Here is a 20,007-nt window from a genome sequence, read left to right as displayed (position 1 = left end):
GGCTTTTTTTCTGCCATGCAAGTCAATGGCAGAAACCTAAACTTTACCATTACCCTGACTCCGTTCTGTTGCCACGAGAGGGTCGCAATTTGCCATGCAATCCTGCTGCAACTAGGACTACATGGTGACCGAATCTGAGCCCTCTAGGTTTAACAGAACCGGAGTTGTGGGTTCCAGGTTTCTGCTCATTCTGACTTAGCCGTTTCAAAGCTTTCTCCGCCATTACGCTCAATGGTAGAACCCTCCTCGCCGGCGTGACCCTTTCTCGCCGCATTTCTGCTCGAACCCTGTTGGGGTGAAGTGAGGGGGTTCCTAACATCTAGGGGCAAAATGAATTTTATCTCTAGGTGCCCTAGAACAGAAGTTACCACGCCAATTGACCTAGTTCCCACGCCAATTGCCCTAGTTCCCACGCCAATTGCGCGATCAGGCAGTAAAAAAACAGTGCAGCAAGCCTCGACATTTGTTACTCTATCAAAGGAGCAAATGGAAACAATGTGAGACAAATGAATATTAATTTATAATATATATACAGTATACAGAATATATATATATAGAAAATCTACTGTTTGTTTTTGGTGCATGGGGCACAGGGAGTTAAAGTGACTTGCTTTTTATGTACTGTATTTGTGGGTTGTATTTGGGGGTTTATTCATCAAATTATTATGATGAACTGCCTTTTGAAATTACAGTGCTGTTAACAATTTCAGCCACACACCTCCAGAGTCATTCATTTTCTGCAGTTGCAGTACTTTTGTCATTGTGTTTGTAATCCCTCTCTAGCCAAGCGTCAATCGGCTGAGTCACCCTATCCTACCAACCCCCTCTCTTCACTGGGTCGTTAATCTTCTGCATATTGCAAATTCTTCTGGCAGATTTAAATCGGAGAAACATTTACAAAACTTTCTTATTCATTGGTGCACTGTAGGGGTGGCTGTCAATGATTATGATTCGCAGTACATTGGGACCGTCATTGGAAGCCGGTGCTGGTGCTGGTGCTTTGCTTGGCAGCGACTGTCGCTTCTTAGTTTGTTTTAACACGACCCTTCGCCTTTTGCCGCCTTCATGATCATAGATACGGGAAAAATCCGGTGATACACACCACTACCCTCCAACAAATTGTGGCTCAATATGATGAAAACAGGGATCGCTACATAACCTTTTCCTTACTGCACGCTTCCACGTATGAGGAGTTGGCGAAAATTTGTAAAAGTCATAGTTTTCGATAAAATACTGATAAATTTGAGCAACTGTTGCCATCTTATCATCTGTTGCATTAATCGCGGCCCATATCAAATACGCGTAACTTCTGTCGGGTTTTTGGAAAGCAGGCTGCACTTGAACACTCATGGCGGGCGGCTGGTCTCTGGAGAATACTGTAACTGAAACTGGTCTTTGTCTTTCTTTAATATGAAAAGCCTAAATTGATACATTTTTGCAACTCTTCCTTCAGTCTCAAGGCCAAGGCCAAGTTACAATGGCACACTGTGGTACAGTATCTTTTTTAAATGAAACACCTGCAAGCCGACACATTACTGATTCGGCGCATTACAATTCATGAATTTCTGCCATCTTCCCACCGCCTCCCTTCCCACCGCCTCCCTTCCCACCGCCTCCCCACCCCCTTCCCACCGCCTCCCCACCCCCTTCTCACCGCCTCCCCACCCCCTTCCCACCGCCTCCCCCCCCCTTCCCACCGCCTCCCCCCTCCTTCCCACCGCCTCCCCCCCCTTCCCACCGCCTCCCCCCCCCTTCCCACCGCCTCCCCCCCCTTCCCACCGCCTCCCCCCCCTTCCCCCTCCGCTCCCCTTTCCCCCCCCTCCGCTCCCCTTTCCCCCCCCTCCGCTCCCCTTTCCCCCCCCTCCGCTCCCCTTTCCCCCCCCTCCGCTCCCCTTTCCCCCCCTCCGCTCCCCTTTCCCCCCCTCCGCTCCCTTTTCCCCCCCTCCACTCCCCTTTTCCCCCCCTCCGCTCCCCTCCACCCCCCCCCCTCTGCTCCCCTCCACCCCCCCTCCCCTCCACCCCTGCAAACCCCCTCCCCTCCACCCCCCTCCCCTCCCACCCCATCCCACCCCTTCCCCCCCCTCCTCTAACCCTTCCCCCCCCGCTCCTCTAACCCTTCCCCCCCCCGCTCCTCTAACCCTTCCCCCCCCCCGCTCCTCTAACCCTTCCCCCCTCCTCTAACCCTTTCCCCCTCCTCTAACCCTTCCCCCCTCCTCCACCCCTTGCCCCACTCCTCCACCCCTTGCCCCCCTCCTCCACCCCTTGCCCCCCTCCACCACCCCCTCCTCCCCTTCCCGCCGCCCTTCGCCTTCCTGCCCGCCTTACCGCCTCCCCACCCCCGCCTCTGCCTTTCACACGCCCTTACTCCGGCCGCCTCTGCCTTTCACCCACCGCCTCACAGCCGCTGCACGCACTCAACAGACACCCGCCACACTCGACACATACCTGCCGCCACACACACCTGCTGCCTCCCGCCCCTACGCACCGACATCACTGTCCCACCGCCTCACACCCTAGCAGGACCCCCACGCACAGACAGCACTCACAACCCACGCGCCACCCGCCGCCTCACACCCTAGCAGGACCCCCACTCACAGACAGCACTCACAACCCACGCGCCACCCGCCGCCTCACACCCTAGCAGGACCCCCACTCACAGACAGCACTCACAACCCACGCGCCACCCGCCGCCTCACACCCTAACAGGACCCACACTCACAGACAGCACTCACAACCCACGCACCACCCGCCGCCTCACACCCTAGCAGGACCCCCACTCGCAGACAGCACTCACAACCCACGCGCCACCCGCCGCCTCACACCCTAGCAGGACACACACCTCACATTTTTAAATCACTTATGGCACCAAAATATACATTGTACTGTGGTGTGGTTACAATAAACCATTTTTATACAACATCGTATTACATTTTCTTCCATCTTTCTTTTCAATATTATTATCCAACCTTTACAACAAATACTCACCTATTGTTCCACAATTTATAAATAATACAACCTATTACGCATTTACATCCCGGGCAACGCCGGGTCTCTCAGCTAGTTATCAATAAAAGCATCAGCCGGGCATGACCCGTGGCTGGGAACGCAAGGTGAACGCGGCATGCGCCAGGTGAACAGCGTCGCATTCCAGGAACAAGCCAGGGACAAACCGGTGATTTGTTAGAATAAAGTCTGCCGCAGCAGTATATATCTAGTAATATTATTTTTTCCATCTTTATCTTGTTCCTCATTCTGTGTACAGCACAGTAGTTCATTGAGAGAGCGGAGGTTTTGTGTACATCATTACTACTGTTTATATACTGTACATTTGACTGTACAAGCAGAGTAGACTGGACACAACACACCACCTCCCCCAGGCCATCCTTTTACCTGAAACAACAAGAAAACAAAAAATTTGTGCAGTTATGTGCGTACTGTATTATGGCATTGTGTGATGTACATGGCTGGTGCTGCTTGAGCAGTTAGTAGGCGGTTACCGTAGTACTGTCAAACTAGTCTACTGTATACTGGAACTACTGTACACTCTGACTACTGTTAAATACTATGTACTGTAACCTGATGGCTGGTGCTGCTCTCTCTGTAAAGAAAAAACTGTAACTACTGTATACTCTGACTATTGGGAAAGAGAAAATCTGTGCCATACTTACCTGTATCATACTGTACTTACAATACTACAGCACAGTACCACTTTCCTGATGCTTGCCCATTACACGTGATCACAAAGGGCAACACAGTGGCAATATGGTCTATATATTTATTGCAGCGTTCCACGGTTAGTATATCATTCCAAAAACTCATTATGCCTTTCAACAACTCGTCCTTTTTGGAGGGTTTCGCCACTTTCCGGATATGGTCCTTCAGTTGATGCCAGACCATTTCGATCGGATTGAAGTCTGGCGATCTGTCATTGGAAAAAAAGGACAATTAGTTTAAGAGATACAGTACACAGTAAAAACAGTGACGAACAAAAATGGGACACAGTCTACTGCACTTACTCCGCTGGCATCTTCACCCAGTTGATACCGCGCTCAAGGATATGCGCTGTTGACGCGGTGTGCTTCGGATCGTTGTCCTGGTAGAAGCGGTGACCATTGGGGGACTCGCATGTGATGTATTGCACTATCTCAGGCACAATGTTTTCTTGGAAGAAAGCTTTATTCATGATTCCTATAGCAAGAAAAGAAAAGTGCTAAAAAAAATTGCACAATAGTACAGTACAGTGCATACAGTAAGGCTACACTAGTAAAGTACAGTGCATAAGGCTACATTATATTTGATATATTTTACCTTCAAAGATGACAATGCATCCTGGTCCATGCCTATAGATGGCACCCCACACATGCAGCTTCACAGGGTGTTTTGGCCGCGGCTTCAAAGATATGCATCCTTTTTTGTGGAACACAAAGTTTGCAAATCTCTCCAGCGACATAGTAGACTCATCAGTGAAGATGCAATCCTGGAAAGTTTCCCCACTGTCGATCCCTCTTTTGATTTTGTTAGCGTCCCGTATCATGGGGTACGCTCTGTAATGACAAGGAATAAATAATTTTAGCGGTACAGTACAGTTTCCGAAACAACACTTTTACCTCCTGTACTGTCCAGTACTAACCTCACACGTCCATATTTCCATCCAATGCTGCGTCTCATCTTATTTATGCTGGTCTCGGATACAGCGAGATTGTGATTTTCCTGCAGAGTGTATTTGACCCTTAATGCACTGTTCTCATCATTCTCCTCACTAATTTTGTCCACCAGAAGAGTTGTCTCCCTGCAATGTAAAGAAAATATATTGTTTATATACAAAAAATATATACTGTTGCAATATAAATATAAATATACAAAATATACACAGTATACTGTTGTAATACAAATATACAAAATATATACTGTACAGTATCCTGTTGTAATATAAATATACAAAATATATATACTGTTGCAATATAAATATAAATATACAAAATATACACAGTATACTGTTGTAATACAAATATACAAAATATATACTGTACAGTATACTGTTGTAATATAAATATACAAAATATATATACTGTTGCAATATTAATATAAATATACAAAATATACACAGTATACTGTTGTAATACAAATATACAAAATATATACTGTACAGTATACTGTTGTAATATAAATATAAATATACAAAATATATATATTGTTGCAATATAAATATAAATATACAAAATATACACAGTATACTGTTGTAATACAAATATACAAAATATATACTGTACAGTATACTGTTGTAATATAAATATAAATATACAAAATATATATACTGTTTCAATATAAATATAAATATACAAAATATACACAGTATACTGTTGTAATATAAATATAAATATACTAAATATATATACTGTTGCAATATAAATATAAATATACAAAATATATATACTGTTGCAATATAAATATAAATATACAAAATATATATACTGTTGTAATATAAATATACAAAATATTTTTGGATCTACATTTTTGAAGGTGTTATAAATATACTTACGCGTTAGCTACCCTTGGTGCCCTTTTGCGTTCTCTGTTTTTTCCGTGTGCATGATAGCTCATGGTGGTTGCTGGCACAATGAGGCCAGAAGTAGCTAACCAGTGTTGGATAGCAGCAATTCGGTGTCCGCTCGTGTACATCTCCTTAATTCGCATGCTGAGATCCTTGGAAATCTTTTTAACAACCATTGCTGCGAGTAGAAAGAAATACAGTTCAAACACAAGAATGTATATTCGATGTTTAGTCGATGTGTATTCAATGTGCAGTGAATCCACAAAATGGATGGTGTATTTATACGGTAATGACTCACACGCCCACTTTCAACACCTGTACCTCGCTGCCATGCATAAAAGGTTACACACTTTGCATAGCCCACCACTCGATGATGTTTATCTGAACTTGCCCTTGTCCAGATACTGCATTGTGCCACCTGCTTCCATGGAGCAACCCCGATTCTACGGACGCAGGAACCCACTCGCCTCTGCCGTGCCTGTCAGGCAGAAAAAGCGAAAGGCGGTTGCCGTTTCCACACCAAGGCAAAAGCGACAGGCTAAGGCTAATAAAGAAAACCTTCTGCTGACCCCAAAGGCTAAGGGTTTTCATAGACGTCAGCCTTATTATGTCAAGAAGATATACGGTGATGTACTATCGACGCAAAACGATTGGCAGCCAACCCATCGAACCCGCAGACCATCACCTCCCATATGCTTCGACGACTCTGCCGTCGCTGTCCCGGAAATCTTCAGCCCGTCTTCTCCACCCCTCGTCCTCGACGCTGCCGCCGCCCTCCCAGAAACCCACAGGCCATCTTCTCCGGTTCTATCCGACGACGCTGCTACCTCTGAAATCCACGGGTCACTTTCTCCTTTGCTCTTAGACAACTCTGCTTCTCGCCCGGAAATCCAAAGGTCACTTTCTCCGTCCCTCTTCGACGACGCTGGCGCTTCTCCTCTATCGGATATCCACAGGTCATCTTCTCCACCCTTCTCATCCTCCGTTGCTCCCATCCACCCAGATGTCCAGACGCCATGCACAAGAAGCAGCTCGTTAGACCGGATGCTCAATGGGATAAGTGTGGATATCCCCGGGAACTCTATTGTGCTGGCAAAGATAGATTTGCTTCTGGAGACAATGCTAAATGTTGAGCAACGGATGCTACATATTGATCAACGGATGCTAGATATGGATCGACGGATGGAGAAGATAGAGGCTGACATAGCGGGTATACATCGTTTGCTCAGTGTTCATGCCCCTGTTTCCCAGACGCCGGAGCAGGGGGTTGACATGGATGTGATGAATTGGACCTTCGACCCCCTTCCATCACCAAGCGCACCCCCTCCACCAGAAGATGTAGTATACCAGTACATGTATGCCATTGAGGAGGAGGATAACATGACAACCCCGTCAAGACCACGCCAGGAGACAACACGGCGACCAAGACCAGAGGAAAGCTTCCTCCCAGACAACCTACCATCGCCCGTCGCCTCAAGTACACCCGCTCCCAAAAGACCTACACCCGCTCGCATCGATACGGTGCCCGACATCACCCTGTGCGATCTGCCACTGGCGCTCAGGGAGAAGTATAGGGTGAAGAGTGCTGGTGCACCCCACAAGTATGCGTTGTTACTTTTTAAGCACCATGTTCCCTACTCGTTGTACGGCGAGTGGGCCTTCAGAGTGAACTACGACGGAAATCGCGTAAAAAAGGCGCTTCCTTCCAATTTAAGAAAGAACATTCTGGAGGAATTGCGGCGCTTTTATCCAATTACAGATCCTGTAATGAAAGGCGTTCGAGACTGCATTAATGGTGTTTTGCGCCATGCAAGGAATCGGCCATGGACGGACAATGTGGAGGACTTTCTGGTTTAATCACGGGAACTGTAAGACCTTACTGTTGTGCTGAACTGTGCTGTACTGTACATGTTTTGACCTGCTGTACTTAAATAAAGGAGATGTTTTGACCTGCTGTACTGTATTTAACTTACTGTTTTAACTTGCTGTACACACGCACAATTCCAGTCCCTGAGGGCCGCAAACAGGCACGGTTTTCAAGGTTGTCCTGAAAACCGGGCCTGTCTGCTGTCCTCGAGGACTGTACTGGTGCAGACTGTTTTGCAGACCATCCCACTGTATATTTTTTGACTTTAATAAAGGAGATGTTGGGTTTTGTATATTTTATGAATAAAGAATTTGTTTTTAAAGCATGTGACTGTAAACCATACTGACTGACTGTAAATGTTTTTACTTTCTATACATAAATAAATGTTTTCACTACTGTATCAGTAAACCATACACCTGTTGATGTTTTGAATTGCTGTGCACTTAAAATGTTTCTACATTGTACAGTATTTGTAAAAAAAATGTTTTTGTATTTACTCCACCAATAAAAGAACATGTTTATTTGTTTTACATTGTTCCATTGGCTGCTTTGCTGCTGTAACAAAATACAGTGTTTCTAGAATGTCGAGGCATACTGTACTGCACTGTATACTGTAGGCATGCTCAGTATGAGTATCAAAAAAAATAGAAGACACATACTGTACTGTATGTACTGTCACTGTAATACATGTAGAATAAATGCATAGTTCTTATTTTTCCGGGTTTATTACACAGTATACTGTATATAAAAAAGTATTGTATACTGTACGGCCGGAAAACATCAGCATACTGTTTCAGGTCCAGTATTCTATCCTAATCAATAACAACGGCCACTAAACTGTAGACTCCGGTACGTGGCTTTTTAAATCCGATTCAGCAATGTGCAGCGATATTATCCATCGAAATCCCTCCATTAGCCGTTTTATTTTCTGAGGAAAAACAAAAAGAAAAGTTTTACTGTAATGGTCAGTCCCCTAAAGACGTTCCCAGCCAGTCCCACCAATAATTTTCTCGGGGGGCGTCTCCTGTTCACATGCGCATGCGCCTACCGTCGATGTAATGACACGCATATGCGTTTCAAGAAGTTTCCAATGCGTATGCGCCTAGCGTTCCACCAATTGTTCAGTATCTGCAGTACAGTACTGTAGAAGCCGCTCAGCCAATGATATTGCTTACAGGAGAATCGCTTGACTTTCGAATCGCACCGATATTGTTACTGTATTGTCAAAATAAAAAAAAACACAGAAAATAATACGGCAACAATACTAACAATACTCACCATAGAATTTCCCATTCAGCTGGCGCCGGCACCGGCGCCGGTCCACTGCCTGTCCAGTGTTCCTGATCATCCACGTCGATAGTTTGCAGCGGGACTAGTCCACCTGTAGTCAGCTGATGAGGCTGGAAATTGCTTAGGTACATGCAAGCTTGATCGATACTGCACGCGAAATCCGACTCAGGCTCAGGGTTGTCACTGACGGTGGGACCGTTATCGGAAGACGGTGCCGGTGCATTGCTTGGCAGCGACTGTCGTTTCTTAGTTGGTTTTAACACGACCCTTCGCCTTTTGCCGTCTGGATGATCATAGATACAGGAAAAAGCCGGTGATACAGACCAATACCCTCCAACAAATTGTGGCTCAATACGATAAAAACAGGGGTCGCTACATAACCTTTTCCTTATTGCACGCTTCCACGTATGAGGAGCTGGCGAAAATTTGTAAAAGTCATAGTTTTCGATAAAATACTGATAAATTTGAACAACTGTTGCCATCTTATCTTCTGTTGCATTAATCGCGGCCCATATCAAATACGCGTAACTTCTGTCGGGTTTTTTGAAAACGGGCTGCACTTGAACACTCATGGCGGGTGGCAGGTCTCTGGAGAATACTGTAACCGACACTGGTCTTTGTCTTTCTTTAATATGAAATGCCTAAATTGATAAATTTTTGCAACCTCTTCCTTCAGTCTCAAGGCCAAGTTACAATAGCACACTGTGGTATCTTTTTTAAACGCAACACCTGCAAGTCGACACATTACTGAAGCGCATGAGCATTAAAATTCATGAATATCTGCCATCTGTCGGACACGCGAAGAATTGCAACCTATTAAATCCGAACCATTCTCAATAAACGCATCAACCGCGCGTCAACCGTGCATGACCCATGGCTGAGAACGCAAAATGAATGCGGCATGCTCCGGGTGAAGTGCGTCGCATTCCAGGAAAAAGCCAGGGAAAAACCGGCGATGTGTTAGACTCAGATGCGCCGCAGCAGTTTAGCAGTTGGTAAACTGTTTGGGCTGGAAGCAGAGCGCAACGTCACCTTTTGTGTTTGAGAGAAGGAATTCAGAGAGAGGTATCTTTTTTGCATGTTGGTTTAGGGGAACTCGCAACCCTACAAAGTCTGTTATCTGTAGGACCTCCTGTCTAAGCCATGGCTAAAGAGCCTGTCGCCCTCAGGACCTGACTGCATGAGAAAATGATATGGGGTCTGCAACCTCTAGGATTCAGCACTTCAGTAGTGGGGAACAAAGCAAACAAAAAGGGCAACACGATTGTCACCTCTAGGTCTCAATAGCTCCCAGGTTTAGCACACACATGGACTTCGCCATTTGGGGGGAGACGAGTTTGCTTTTATGATTTGGTTCCTCAGAGGAAGGAAAGGCACAAGGAATACAAACATATCACTGTTGGGACTTTAGCCCAGATTTGCCAATAGGTGTTATTCTGTAAAACATCTTGCAGCTTTAAATTAATAATTTAAAAGGTGCCTTATGGTTTCACACCACATAGTGAAAGGGGCCCATAATGGGTTATGTCCCTGTATGAATTATATTGTCCCTAGAACCACCCCCCTCAGTCACATCTCTTACTTTTCATTTCAACGCATACTTGGGAGGAATAGTCTCCAGAATGACCACTTCTTGCTCCTTTCCACTGAATTGTCCATGAGGATGTCTAGACCGAGTAAAGAATGATATCGATAGAGGGCCCTCTGCTTTCTTCCCCTATTCATCTTTTTCCTGCAACAAGGGTCAGGTCGTGCACCATGCAGGACTGAGAACTGAACTGAACAGGACAGAGCATCGCTTGAAGTCGTGGAATTGGTCGTCATAGCAATGACAATCCAAAACCTCATCAGGTTTTATTCTTGCATTAGATTTGCTAAACTCCACTGCAATGCATTGTGGTATTTTTGTAAGCTCATCATGCTAGGGACAGCATAGGCAGTGTCTAACATGACATGAAGCATATACCATTCAAAAGCAAGAAATGCGCCTACGATGTTGACCAATGTACCCTTAAAACTGAGATCAGTGCTTGATTTGATGAGATCTAGCTCCATTTAGGACCAAATGACTGATATGTTTCATATGTTGAAAGTCTGAACATTTTCGAATAATGGAAGAGTTAAAACTCCTATAAAAGCAGAAAAACCCTCCCTAAACCTTAAAATAAAATGTTTACAAATGGTTCCAGAATTAACTTTCATTATAACTTTAAAAGAAAAATGTTTGACAGGTGTAAACTCTCCCCCATATTGAGGTTGCTATATGGGCTAAAGAGTTAGATCCTAAAAACCTGCCTCTACAGGTAAGGTGTTTACCAATGACCAGGTAGAGGTTTAGCGCCACCCCTTTTATGCCCAGAGACAGGGGGTGAGGGAGAGGTGATAAATAGGAGAGCAGAAGGCTTACAACTGTTAGATTCTGTGAAGAGAGACCAGCGAAGGATATGAATTGTAAATAGTGTGACAAACGGCTTACTCCGGGGCTCCGCCGTCTGTCCGGGACTGTTAGAACACGGTCTTTTAGGGTAGGTTAAATGACGAGGCGTCACGTGCTGTTCCTTTAAACAGGCTATGCCTGGTTTATTCAGTCCCAGGCACTGAGACTGCCACAGTGCATACAACAGAAACACAAGCAAAACAAAAACCTGCTCACCTGAGCAATAACTTAACTTAGGTTTTCCCTGACTCAGGGTTGAAGTGGCTTTTCCACTTCCAACAACAAAATAAGGAACTTTGCAGTCTTAGACAAAAAAGAGCAGAATGATTTAACCTGTTTGGGGAGAGGCTTTTCCCCTCTCTGCTTCCAGCAGCCTTCCTGCCTCCAGGCTCTTGGGGAGAGGGAAGAGGAACCAGGAAATCAGTCTTAAATACCTGATTTCTAATTAGCATGACAGGTGACAGAAATCAGGCAGCAGACAAACTCTGGTCTGGATCCCTCCTCCCTCAGTTCCAGCACTTGCCAAACTGTGGGATGGAGTGCATGTACTGCACCGACACACTTTATTCGAGCAAATACCCAGTATGTACCTGGCAGATACCTGGAATGCGCCGCTCCTCACCTCTGACAAGCCCCGTTGCGTTTGCCTTCCCAGCCTGGGTTCATGCCTGGCTGACGGGCGGCTGATCTGTTAAATGATAATGATTAGGATTTAATAGGCTGCAATGCATCGCGTGTCTACCAGATGGCATAAATTCATGAATTGTAATGCAGTATATATATATATATATATACTGTGCAGTATTGCAGCCAGCGGGAATAAAATGCTTCAATCCCTGCCTGGAAAATAACCCAATGCACTCGGGCAGAAAACAGTCACAAACCTCAATACACCCGGGTATACCCGAATTCGTGGGACTAGCCGAGCTCGAATAAAGTGTGTCGCCAGTGTATTATGAGGCTGCGCTTCCAGCCTAAACAGGATAGAAACTGTTCAGTATCCTGGGAGCCCTATATAGGGAATTTATTACCATCCCCTGGTTTCTGTCACATATCCTCCCCCCCAGCTTAGACCTCGAGGGATGAGCGACCATGGATATTAGGGAGTGCATCCTTGACAACCCGTCAGCATTGCCATGTTTGTGTCCTGACCTGTGTTCCACAGAAAATTTAAAGGGTTGTAGGCTTAGGAACCACCTGGTCACTCTAGCATTCTTCTCTCTGTTTTGACACATCCAGGTGAGGGGTGCATGATCTGTGACCAACCGGAATTTTCTCCCCAACAGATAGTATTTGAGCGTCTCTACAGCCCACTTTATTGCAAGACATTCTCTCGACTATGGAGTAATTTTTCTCCTGGGGATTTCGTTTCCTACTTAAATAAAGGATGGGGTGCTCCTCACCTTGAGACTCCTGGGAGAGTACAGCCCCCAGCCCAACCTCAGATGCGTCGGTTTGGACTAAAAACTCTTTAGAGAAGTCAGGTGTGACCAACACTGGTTGGGCACAGAGAGCTTCTTTCAGGCTTCTAAAGGCCTGTTCGGTTTCGGGGGACCACTTTACCATTAGCGGCCCTCTTGCTTTTGTGAGGTTGGTTAGTGGGGTTGCCTTAGTTGCAAAATTGGGAATAAACCTTCTATAGTAAAAAATGAATCCCAAAAAGGTCCTTACTTGTTTTTTTGTAACTGGCCTTGGCCAAATTTGTATCTCCTCTACTTTGAGTGTTTGGGGTTTGAGTAAACCTCTGCCAATAGAATACCCCAGATACTTGGCCTCCTCCAGACCAATAGTGCATTTAGCGGGGTTAGTAGTTAGTCCAGCAGACCGAACTGCGTCAAGCACAGCTTGGACCTTTGGAAGGTGGGATTGCCAATCTTCACTATGAATTACCACATCATCCAGGTAGGCGGAGGTTTCCAACAATCTTTGGAAAGAAAATCTGAATGTGCGTCACAGCCCCCAAATGTAACAGTGTCAGGTCGGAATGTTCTGTGGCCTGTCCATACATTCTCTGAACAGCGGTATGACATGACTATGGGGAGCTTGAAGCAGGTACCAGTTGAAGACATGCTGGGTACTGTATCTGCAGAAGTTTGACAAGAAAGTTGCATTTGATGCAAACTCTCAAGGGAGGTTTTTTGTTTTCTCACTGTCCCCGCACAGCACTAATATTGTCGGTTTGATACAAACTACTCAAATAAATGATACAATTGGCTTACAGTATATTCACCACAAAAAGAAATATTATTTATTTTGTTATTAAAACGTAACTGTCCTCCTGAGCCTTTCCATTTACATCCAGGCCGGTGTGATCTCACCTGGGGACTTCTGAAAAACAAAAGCGATCGTTGGAAAGAAAATCTGAATGTGCGTCACAGCGCCCAAATGTAACATTGTGTCAGATCGGAATGTTCTGTGGCCTGTCCATACTGTCTCTGTGTGCTCACACATTGTGTCCATTTAGGCTGTTTGTTAATACTTATTGAAACATTATGCACACACTTGTACTGAGAAGACAAAGCTTCTCTTTCTCTCATATTTAATACTTGGGTGACGCAGTACTGTACATAGATTAGAGAGAAGAGAGTTCACAATGAAAGAGAACCTAGGGAGATGGAAATCTTTGCCCTGAAAAACGTAGTCTGTCAGGGGTGCGCAAACGTTCCCCTGCCTGCTCTCCCCCTCTGCTCGCGCCCCCCTACTTACCTTGTCTTCGGCGTCAAATGACACCGCAGGGTCACGTGGCAATGAGACGTCACGTGGTCCTGGGGCATCATTTGATGCCACGTGAAGGTGAAAGAAAACGGCGCTAACTCTATTAGTGTACACTAATAATATACAGTGAATTTTTACCAAATCAATTAATTGTTAAACAGTGATATTGTGTTCAAATAACGTCATAATATTATTGAAAGGTTCAAACCCCCTGATCAAACCCAGCTGGTGGGGACTGGTTTCGCTAGTCCCACAAATCGTCACTCTCCAGTTGTAATCCAGGGGGAGCATGAAGGGAAAAGAACATGAAACAAGAAAAACAATCTAAGTGCAGACAATAAAATTCAAGTGATATATATTCTGCGTTCTTTCTTGGCTCATATGTGATGTCTACTTACAAGATGTAAGTCAAAATCAAGCGGTTTTGACACTCAATGGTCTCTGCTGTACAGATATTCCCACCAGGTGATAGGGTCTCCAGCTCTCAGCTCCGCAGCAAAGTGTATGTAAAAGAAATATAAACCATAGTGCAGACCAGTATAATGTAAAAAAACTCGACTTTATGGGGTTTAAAAAAAACACCAACACTTTTATTGGGACTCTTACCTTAGTCCCAATAAAACCTTAAACTCTTATACTTTAAAAATGGACACAGAAAACGAAATTAAATCAATAAACTCACTTGAAACTGTACTGTAGGTAACCCGTCACTCAGATGAGTCGCCCTTCAAGACTGAGCTCTCTACAGATGACTCAAACAATTAACCTTATGCTTTTTTTTCTCAAAAAGGTGCCCTTACCTTGAATTATATGAGCTGAGGTTTGAGTGAGAGGATTGGTCCATCCAGGTGCCCGCTTCTGAGATATTGGGTCCCTATTCGGAATGCGCCAAGCGTGAATAACAAAATACAAGTTAGGATTCAATATTAACAGAATAACGAGTGAGTTAATTGGCATACAGGTGCACACAGGAGACAGCTTATAAACAAAGCTCTCTGGCAGGTATATGGCATACGATACATTTATACCCTAATACTAAAACTTAAGCCCCTTTTGTGGTGTGGTTTGTACGTCATAGAAAATAATTGAAATGTATAATAAAAAACAAATTAAACTGAGAATGTAAGCTTTTATCATTATACAAGCTCAGTAACCTTTCCCCTATATTACGCATCTGGGTGTTTGTGTATTCTGTAAGGGGGTGAATGTGAGAAATGATTTCTATCTATGATTCCACCAGACACTTGAATGTTGAGAAGTCGATTCTAACTCTGATCCCACTTCTCAAGGCTGTACGCACCCTCCTTTCTTCTGCAGCTGGGCTGGCCAGGGCTGGTATCAACAATTTGCTGAGAGTGAAACATTCTTTGAAACCCAAGCTGTGCTTTCATGCAGACAAACATCAAAATGGATGACACACACAGACAGAACACATCAATATGGATGACAGACAGGGACAAGAACACATCAAAATGGCTGTGAACAAAATGGCTGCTTAGATGTGAACAAAATGGCTGCTTAGATCCTAGTGCTGTTTACTTGAGACCCCCTATATCACTTTCTCAACTGACAGGGCTTTTTGCTAAACCAAGGCCCGAAGTAACTAACTAGCGTTGGATCTGTAAAATTCCTTGTCCTTTCTTGTACATCTCCTGTATTCTCATGCCGAGATCCTTTGAAATCCTTTTCTTCGGCATCGCTGCTTTTAGAAAAAAAATCAGGCACAGAGAAATGTATATTCGATGTGTATTCGATGTATATTCAATGTGCATTGAATCAACAAAAGTAGTGATGTACTTATACTGTAATGTAATGGGCCTTGGCCTCGCTCGACAGGTTTAGTATACAGTATGCCCACTTTTAACTCCTGCACCTCGTGTCCATGCCCGCAAAAAAATTCAAATAGGGACAAAGGGCCTCATTCAGAAAGCCTCGATAAGGCCCTTATCGAGCACTTATCGACCAAACTGGCTACACGTATTCAGATAGCCTCGATAAGTGCTCGATAACGGCCTGTAACGACGCAAAATTTTATCTCCATCCGAAATTCGCTGACTGAGCAGCGATCAGGCCCTTATCGACCATTTTCGGATGGTTGATAAACTCGCGCTATTCAGAGACCCGCGAGTCGGCTGTCGTGGCATATCGCAGCCCATCGCAGCCCATCGCAGCCCTAAAAAACGATTTTCTCCCCAAATTCAATTCACCACAAAATTGTTGGTCAATTGGTGGTGAGATGGGTCGATGAGCTGCGATATGTCGGGACTTTGAAAAAATCAGGCCCCTTTCCTGCCTCGGATTGATGCCGGGGGTCTCCAGAGCTGATAGCCATTTATAGCAGCTCCGGACCCCCCCGGCATGCATCCGAGGCAGGAAACATGCATGTACAGCAACTTCATTATCTTAGCGGCTAACCGCTAAGTCAATGAAGGGGTTAAACACCCGAGCCAGGCATACTGTATAAACATACACTACAATACAATACTGTGGTTATCGGGGGTGGGTGAAGGGGGAATTTGGCCCTTACTGGCTGTTTAGGCATTGCGGGGGGAGTTAACCCCTTCATTACCGTAGCGGTTAATACCGCTAAGGTACTTAAGGGGTTAACCCAACCGCTACCCACCCACAAGGTCTAAACACCCATCCTTAGGGCTAATACCCCCTTCACCCACCCGTCAGACCTAAGCACCCACACCAGACTGACTATACCCACCCTATACCCATTGAGTAGTATAGTGGTACATCATACCCATATAATAATAATAATGACATGATAAGCCTCTATAGCACTCAATGGGCACCCTAATAAAAATACAGTAATACATAAGACACACATAAGAAAAGCCAACTAAACTACCAAAAAAGACACTTCACTAAATACAAACAGTAGCCAGCTAATCCAATCAATATAATCAATAGCAACATCAACATTGAATTAATTAATCCATTAACCAATCTAAACAAAATACCCCAATCTTCTTTTTCTTTCTTTACTCGCCGTCTTCTATCTTCATCTGTAACCATTTCTTGTTCTTCTTTATCTTCTTTCTTCATCTGTCAATCCAAAAAACCCCATGTTAAATCCCAGCCGATGCTGTCTCGTCGGCTTCTTGGGCTCAAATGAGGCGTCACGGCCTTAAATAGGGCTTGGAAGCTTGAAATCCAAGGATTTGCAGAGGAGCACAGCTGAAAAATGGGGCAGCACCAGCAGTTGAAAGGTTAAAAATAAGTATTTATTGAGACATGGTATAAACGGGGGGGAGACAGAACACACTCTGATGCGTTTCAGGCTATGCAGCCCTTTATCAAAGAGTTAGCCCAAATAGGGCTTGTGACGTCACATTTAGCCTCAAAATGGTCATCAGCCACCTGATTGGCTGTTAATACCATATTCCAATTTTTTATTTTTTTTACATGACGTCACTTAAAGGGAATGATGCCAGCCAATCAGAATGGCTGTGCTTCATTTGCCTTTAAGATGACGTCACGAGATCCAAGATGGCCGGCGTCACATGGTATTTCAGCCAATCAGATTGTGGAATTGGTTCCCACGATCTGATTGGCTGAAGAAATACCATGTGACGCCGGCTTCGTGACATCATCTTAAAGGCAAATGAAGCACAGCCATTCTGATTGGCTGGCATCATTCCCTTTAAGTGACGTCATGTAAAAAAAAAAAAATTAAAGTCGGAATATGGTTTTAACAGCCAATCAGGTGGCTGATAACCATTTTGAGGCTAAATGTGACGTCACAAGCCCTATTTAAGGCTGTGACGCCTCATTTGAGCCCAAGAAGCCGACGAGACTGTATCGGCTGGGATTTAACATGGGGTTTTTTGGATTGACAGATGAAGAAAGAAGATAAAGAAGAACAAGAAATTGTTACAGGTGAATATAGAAGACGGTGAGTAAAGAAAGAAAAAAGAAGATTGGGGTACCTGAGCCGGATCCTGATGGCGGATGTCATCGGATGCTGTTGGAGGTCTTGAAGGTACGTGAGCTTCCTGTTACCCCGGGAGTTGGAGGGCCACCGCTTCTAATGGTAAGTAAGATATTCAATGTTTGTAAATGTCTCTTTTTACAGGTTTATTTTTGGATGTGTATTTTTATTTTTTGTGTGATGCACATTGACTGATAATCTATTAATCTGTACCTCTTTAGGGTACAGATTAATACATTATTATGCCAATATTTGTGGGGCATTTCTCGCTTGTTATTGCAGTTAATGATGTGGCTGTGATTGTTTGTTTATGGTTAATGTAATAAAAGTTTTGCGATTGGTGTTCGCTTGTACTTAATGTTATATTATGTTAGCTCATCTGTTTTATGGATACTTCAAAGATTGTTTTAATGTATTTATTTGTCTTTTCATGGTTACATTAATTAATGTTGGATTAATTCATTGTTTACATTGGTTAGTGTTACTATTCATTTTGAGTTGCTTTCGGAATTATTTGTTTAGATTGGTTAATGGATTAATTAATTCAATGTTGATGTTGCTATTGATTATATTGATTGTATTAGCTTGCTACTGTTTGTATTAAGTGAAGTGTCTTTTTTGGTAGTTTAGTTGGCTTTTCTTATTGTGTGTCTTATGTATTACTGTATTTTTATTAGGGTGCCCATTGAGTGCTATAGAGGCTTATCATGCCCATATTATTATTATATGGATATGATGTACCACTATACTACTCAATGGGTATAGGGTGGGTATAGTCAGTCTGGGGTGGGTGCTTAGGCCTCCCGGGTAAGGGTGGGTTAACCCCTTAATGACTATAGCGGTTAGGAACCGCTAAGGTGATTAAGGGGTTAGGGGCCATTAGAATGTATTCATTTTGTATCTATGCTTTCTGGCAACGGAGGGCAGAGGGACCTGCTGTTGTGGTAAGTATAACTGTATCTATTTATTTTATTTATGTATGCTAATGCAGTGTTTAATAATGGGCAAATAATCTATTATCTATATCTGGATAATAGTTATTTTGCCCATTACTGTACTGTATGGGTTTGGGCGGAGGGGGGGCGTGTATTGATTTTAAAAAAATATTTATTAATATACATTTCTTTAATAGTGTAGATGTGCAGGGGGTCTCCGGAGCTGAACCACGTTGTTTTTGTGTCCAGGACCCCCTGCTTCCCGAGATAAAGGCCCCTTTATGGGGTGCCGGTATCCCTCTGCATTGAAATGTCCCACGTCACGTGACCGGGACATTTCCTTGCATAGGAGATACCGGCACCCCATAAAGAGGCCTGTATCTCGGGAAGAGGGGGTCCCCGGACATAAAACCAACGTGGTTCAGCTCCAGAGACCCCCTGCACATCTACACTATTAAAGAAATGTATATTTGAATAAATAATTTTCGGGCGACATTTCCGCTGGGAGAGGCGGCCCTCTCAGAGCCACTCTCTCTGCAGCAGAAATGAATCGCCGGTTTAGGCCTTTCCAGAGGCTCGATGTTATCGCTGGCAGCAACTCGCCCGTTTTGGGCATTCTGCTATCACTGGTATTCGAGCCTTTCGGAATACCGTGATAGCAATACCCAAAAAAAAGACATTTTAAATTCCCTGGCGATTTTTTTTATGAACCCTCTCTGAATGAGGCCCACAGTGTATAAAAGGTGACAAAAATTGCATAGTCTCCCACACGCTGATCTCTATCTGAACTTGCTCTTGTCCAGATACTACATTGTGCATTCTTCCATCTGCATCCATGGAACAAGGCCAATTCTATGGACGCAGGAACCAGCTTTCTTCTGCCGTGCCGACCACGAGAAAGCAAAAGGCGGAACCTGTTTCCAAATCAAAGCGAAAGCCAACGGAGAATAAAGAAAACGTTCCGAAGACTCCAAAGGCTAAGAACCTTTGGCCTTATTATGGAGCTAGTTAACTTTCATGTCTGGATTGTCTCTCACATTCTTTAAACTGGAGGAGTGGGACTGGCCGTTTGGGCTGCTTTTCTAATTCTTTCTCGGCGTGGATCAGCACCCCTGATAAAGGTAATGCACCATGAGTAGCCAATAATACAGACATCTATGTAAACAGAGACGACTGCATTGTTAACTTCTTATCATGTTGAGTAGGGCAGGGATCTTAAACTTTTTTCTTCTTACAGACCACTTTAGTAGTAATAATTATGTGGAGAACCAC

The 20,007-nt window shown here is 44.2% G+C and overlaps 2 protein-coding genes across 2 annotated transcripts in view; both read right to left on the bottom strand.

The window, feature by feature from the left end:
• Nucleotides 1-20,007, bottom strand: part of LOC142472217 (lipocalin-like) — a 225,673-nt gene that overhangs the window by 118,067 nt on the left and 87,599 nt on the right. The gene's annotated exons all lie outside the window — the stretch shown is intronic.
• The window catches only part of C8G (complement C8 gamma chain), a 251,962-nt gene continuing 245,390 nt past the window's right edge, over nt 13,436-20,007 (bottom strand). The window contains exon 7 of the mRNA XM_075579106.1: nt 13,436-13,473. Within this exon, the coding sequence (XP_075435221.1) occupies nt 13,460-13,473 (14 nt within the window). The 3' untranslated portion in view covers nt 13,436-13,459. The remainder of the gene's footprint in view (nt 13,474-20,007) is intronic.

Source organism: Ascaphus truei, chromosome 21, assembly GCF_040206685.1.
Source record: "Ascaphus truei isolate aAscTru1 chromosome 21, aAscTru1.hap1, whole genome shotgun sequence".
NCBI lineage: Eukaryota > Metazoa > Chordata > Amphibia > Anura > Ascaphidae > Ascaphus > Ascaphus truei.
The sequence above is the reverse complement of the archived record's forward strand: the minus strand, read 5'-3'. Positions and strand labels throughout refer to the sequence as shown.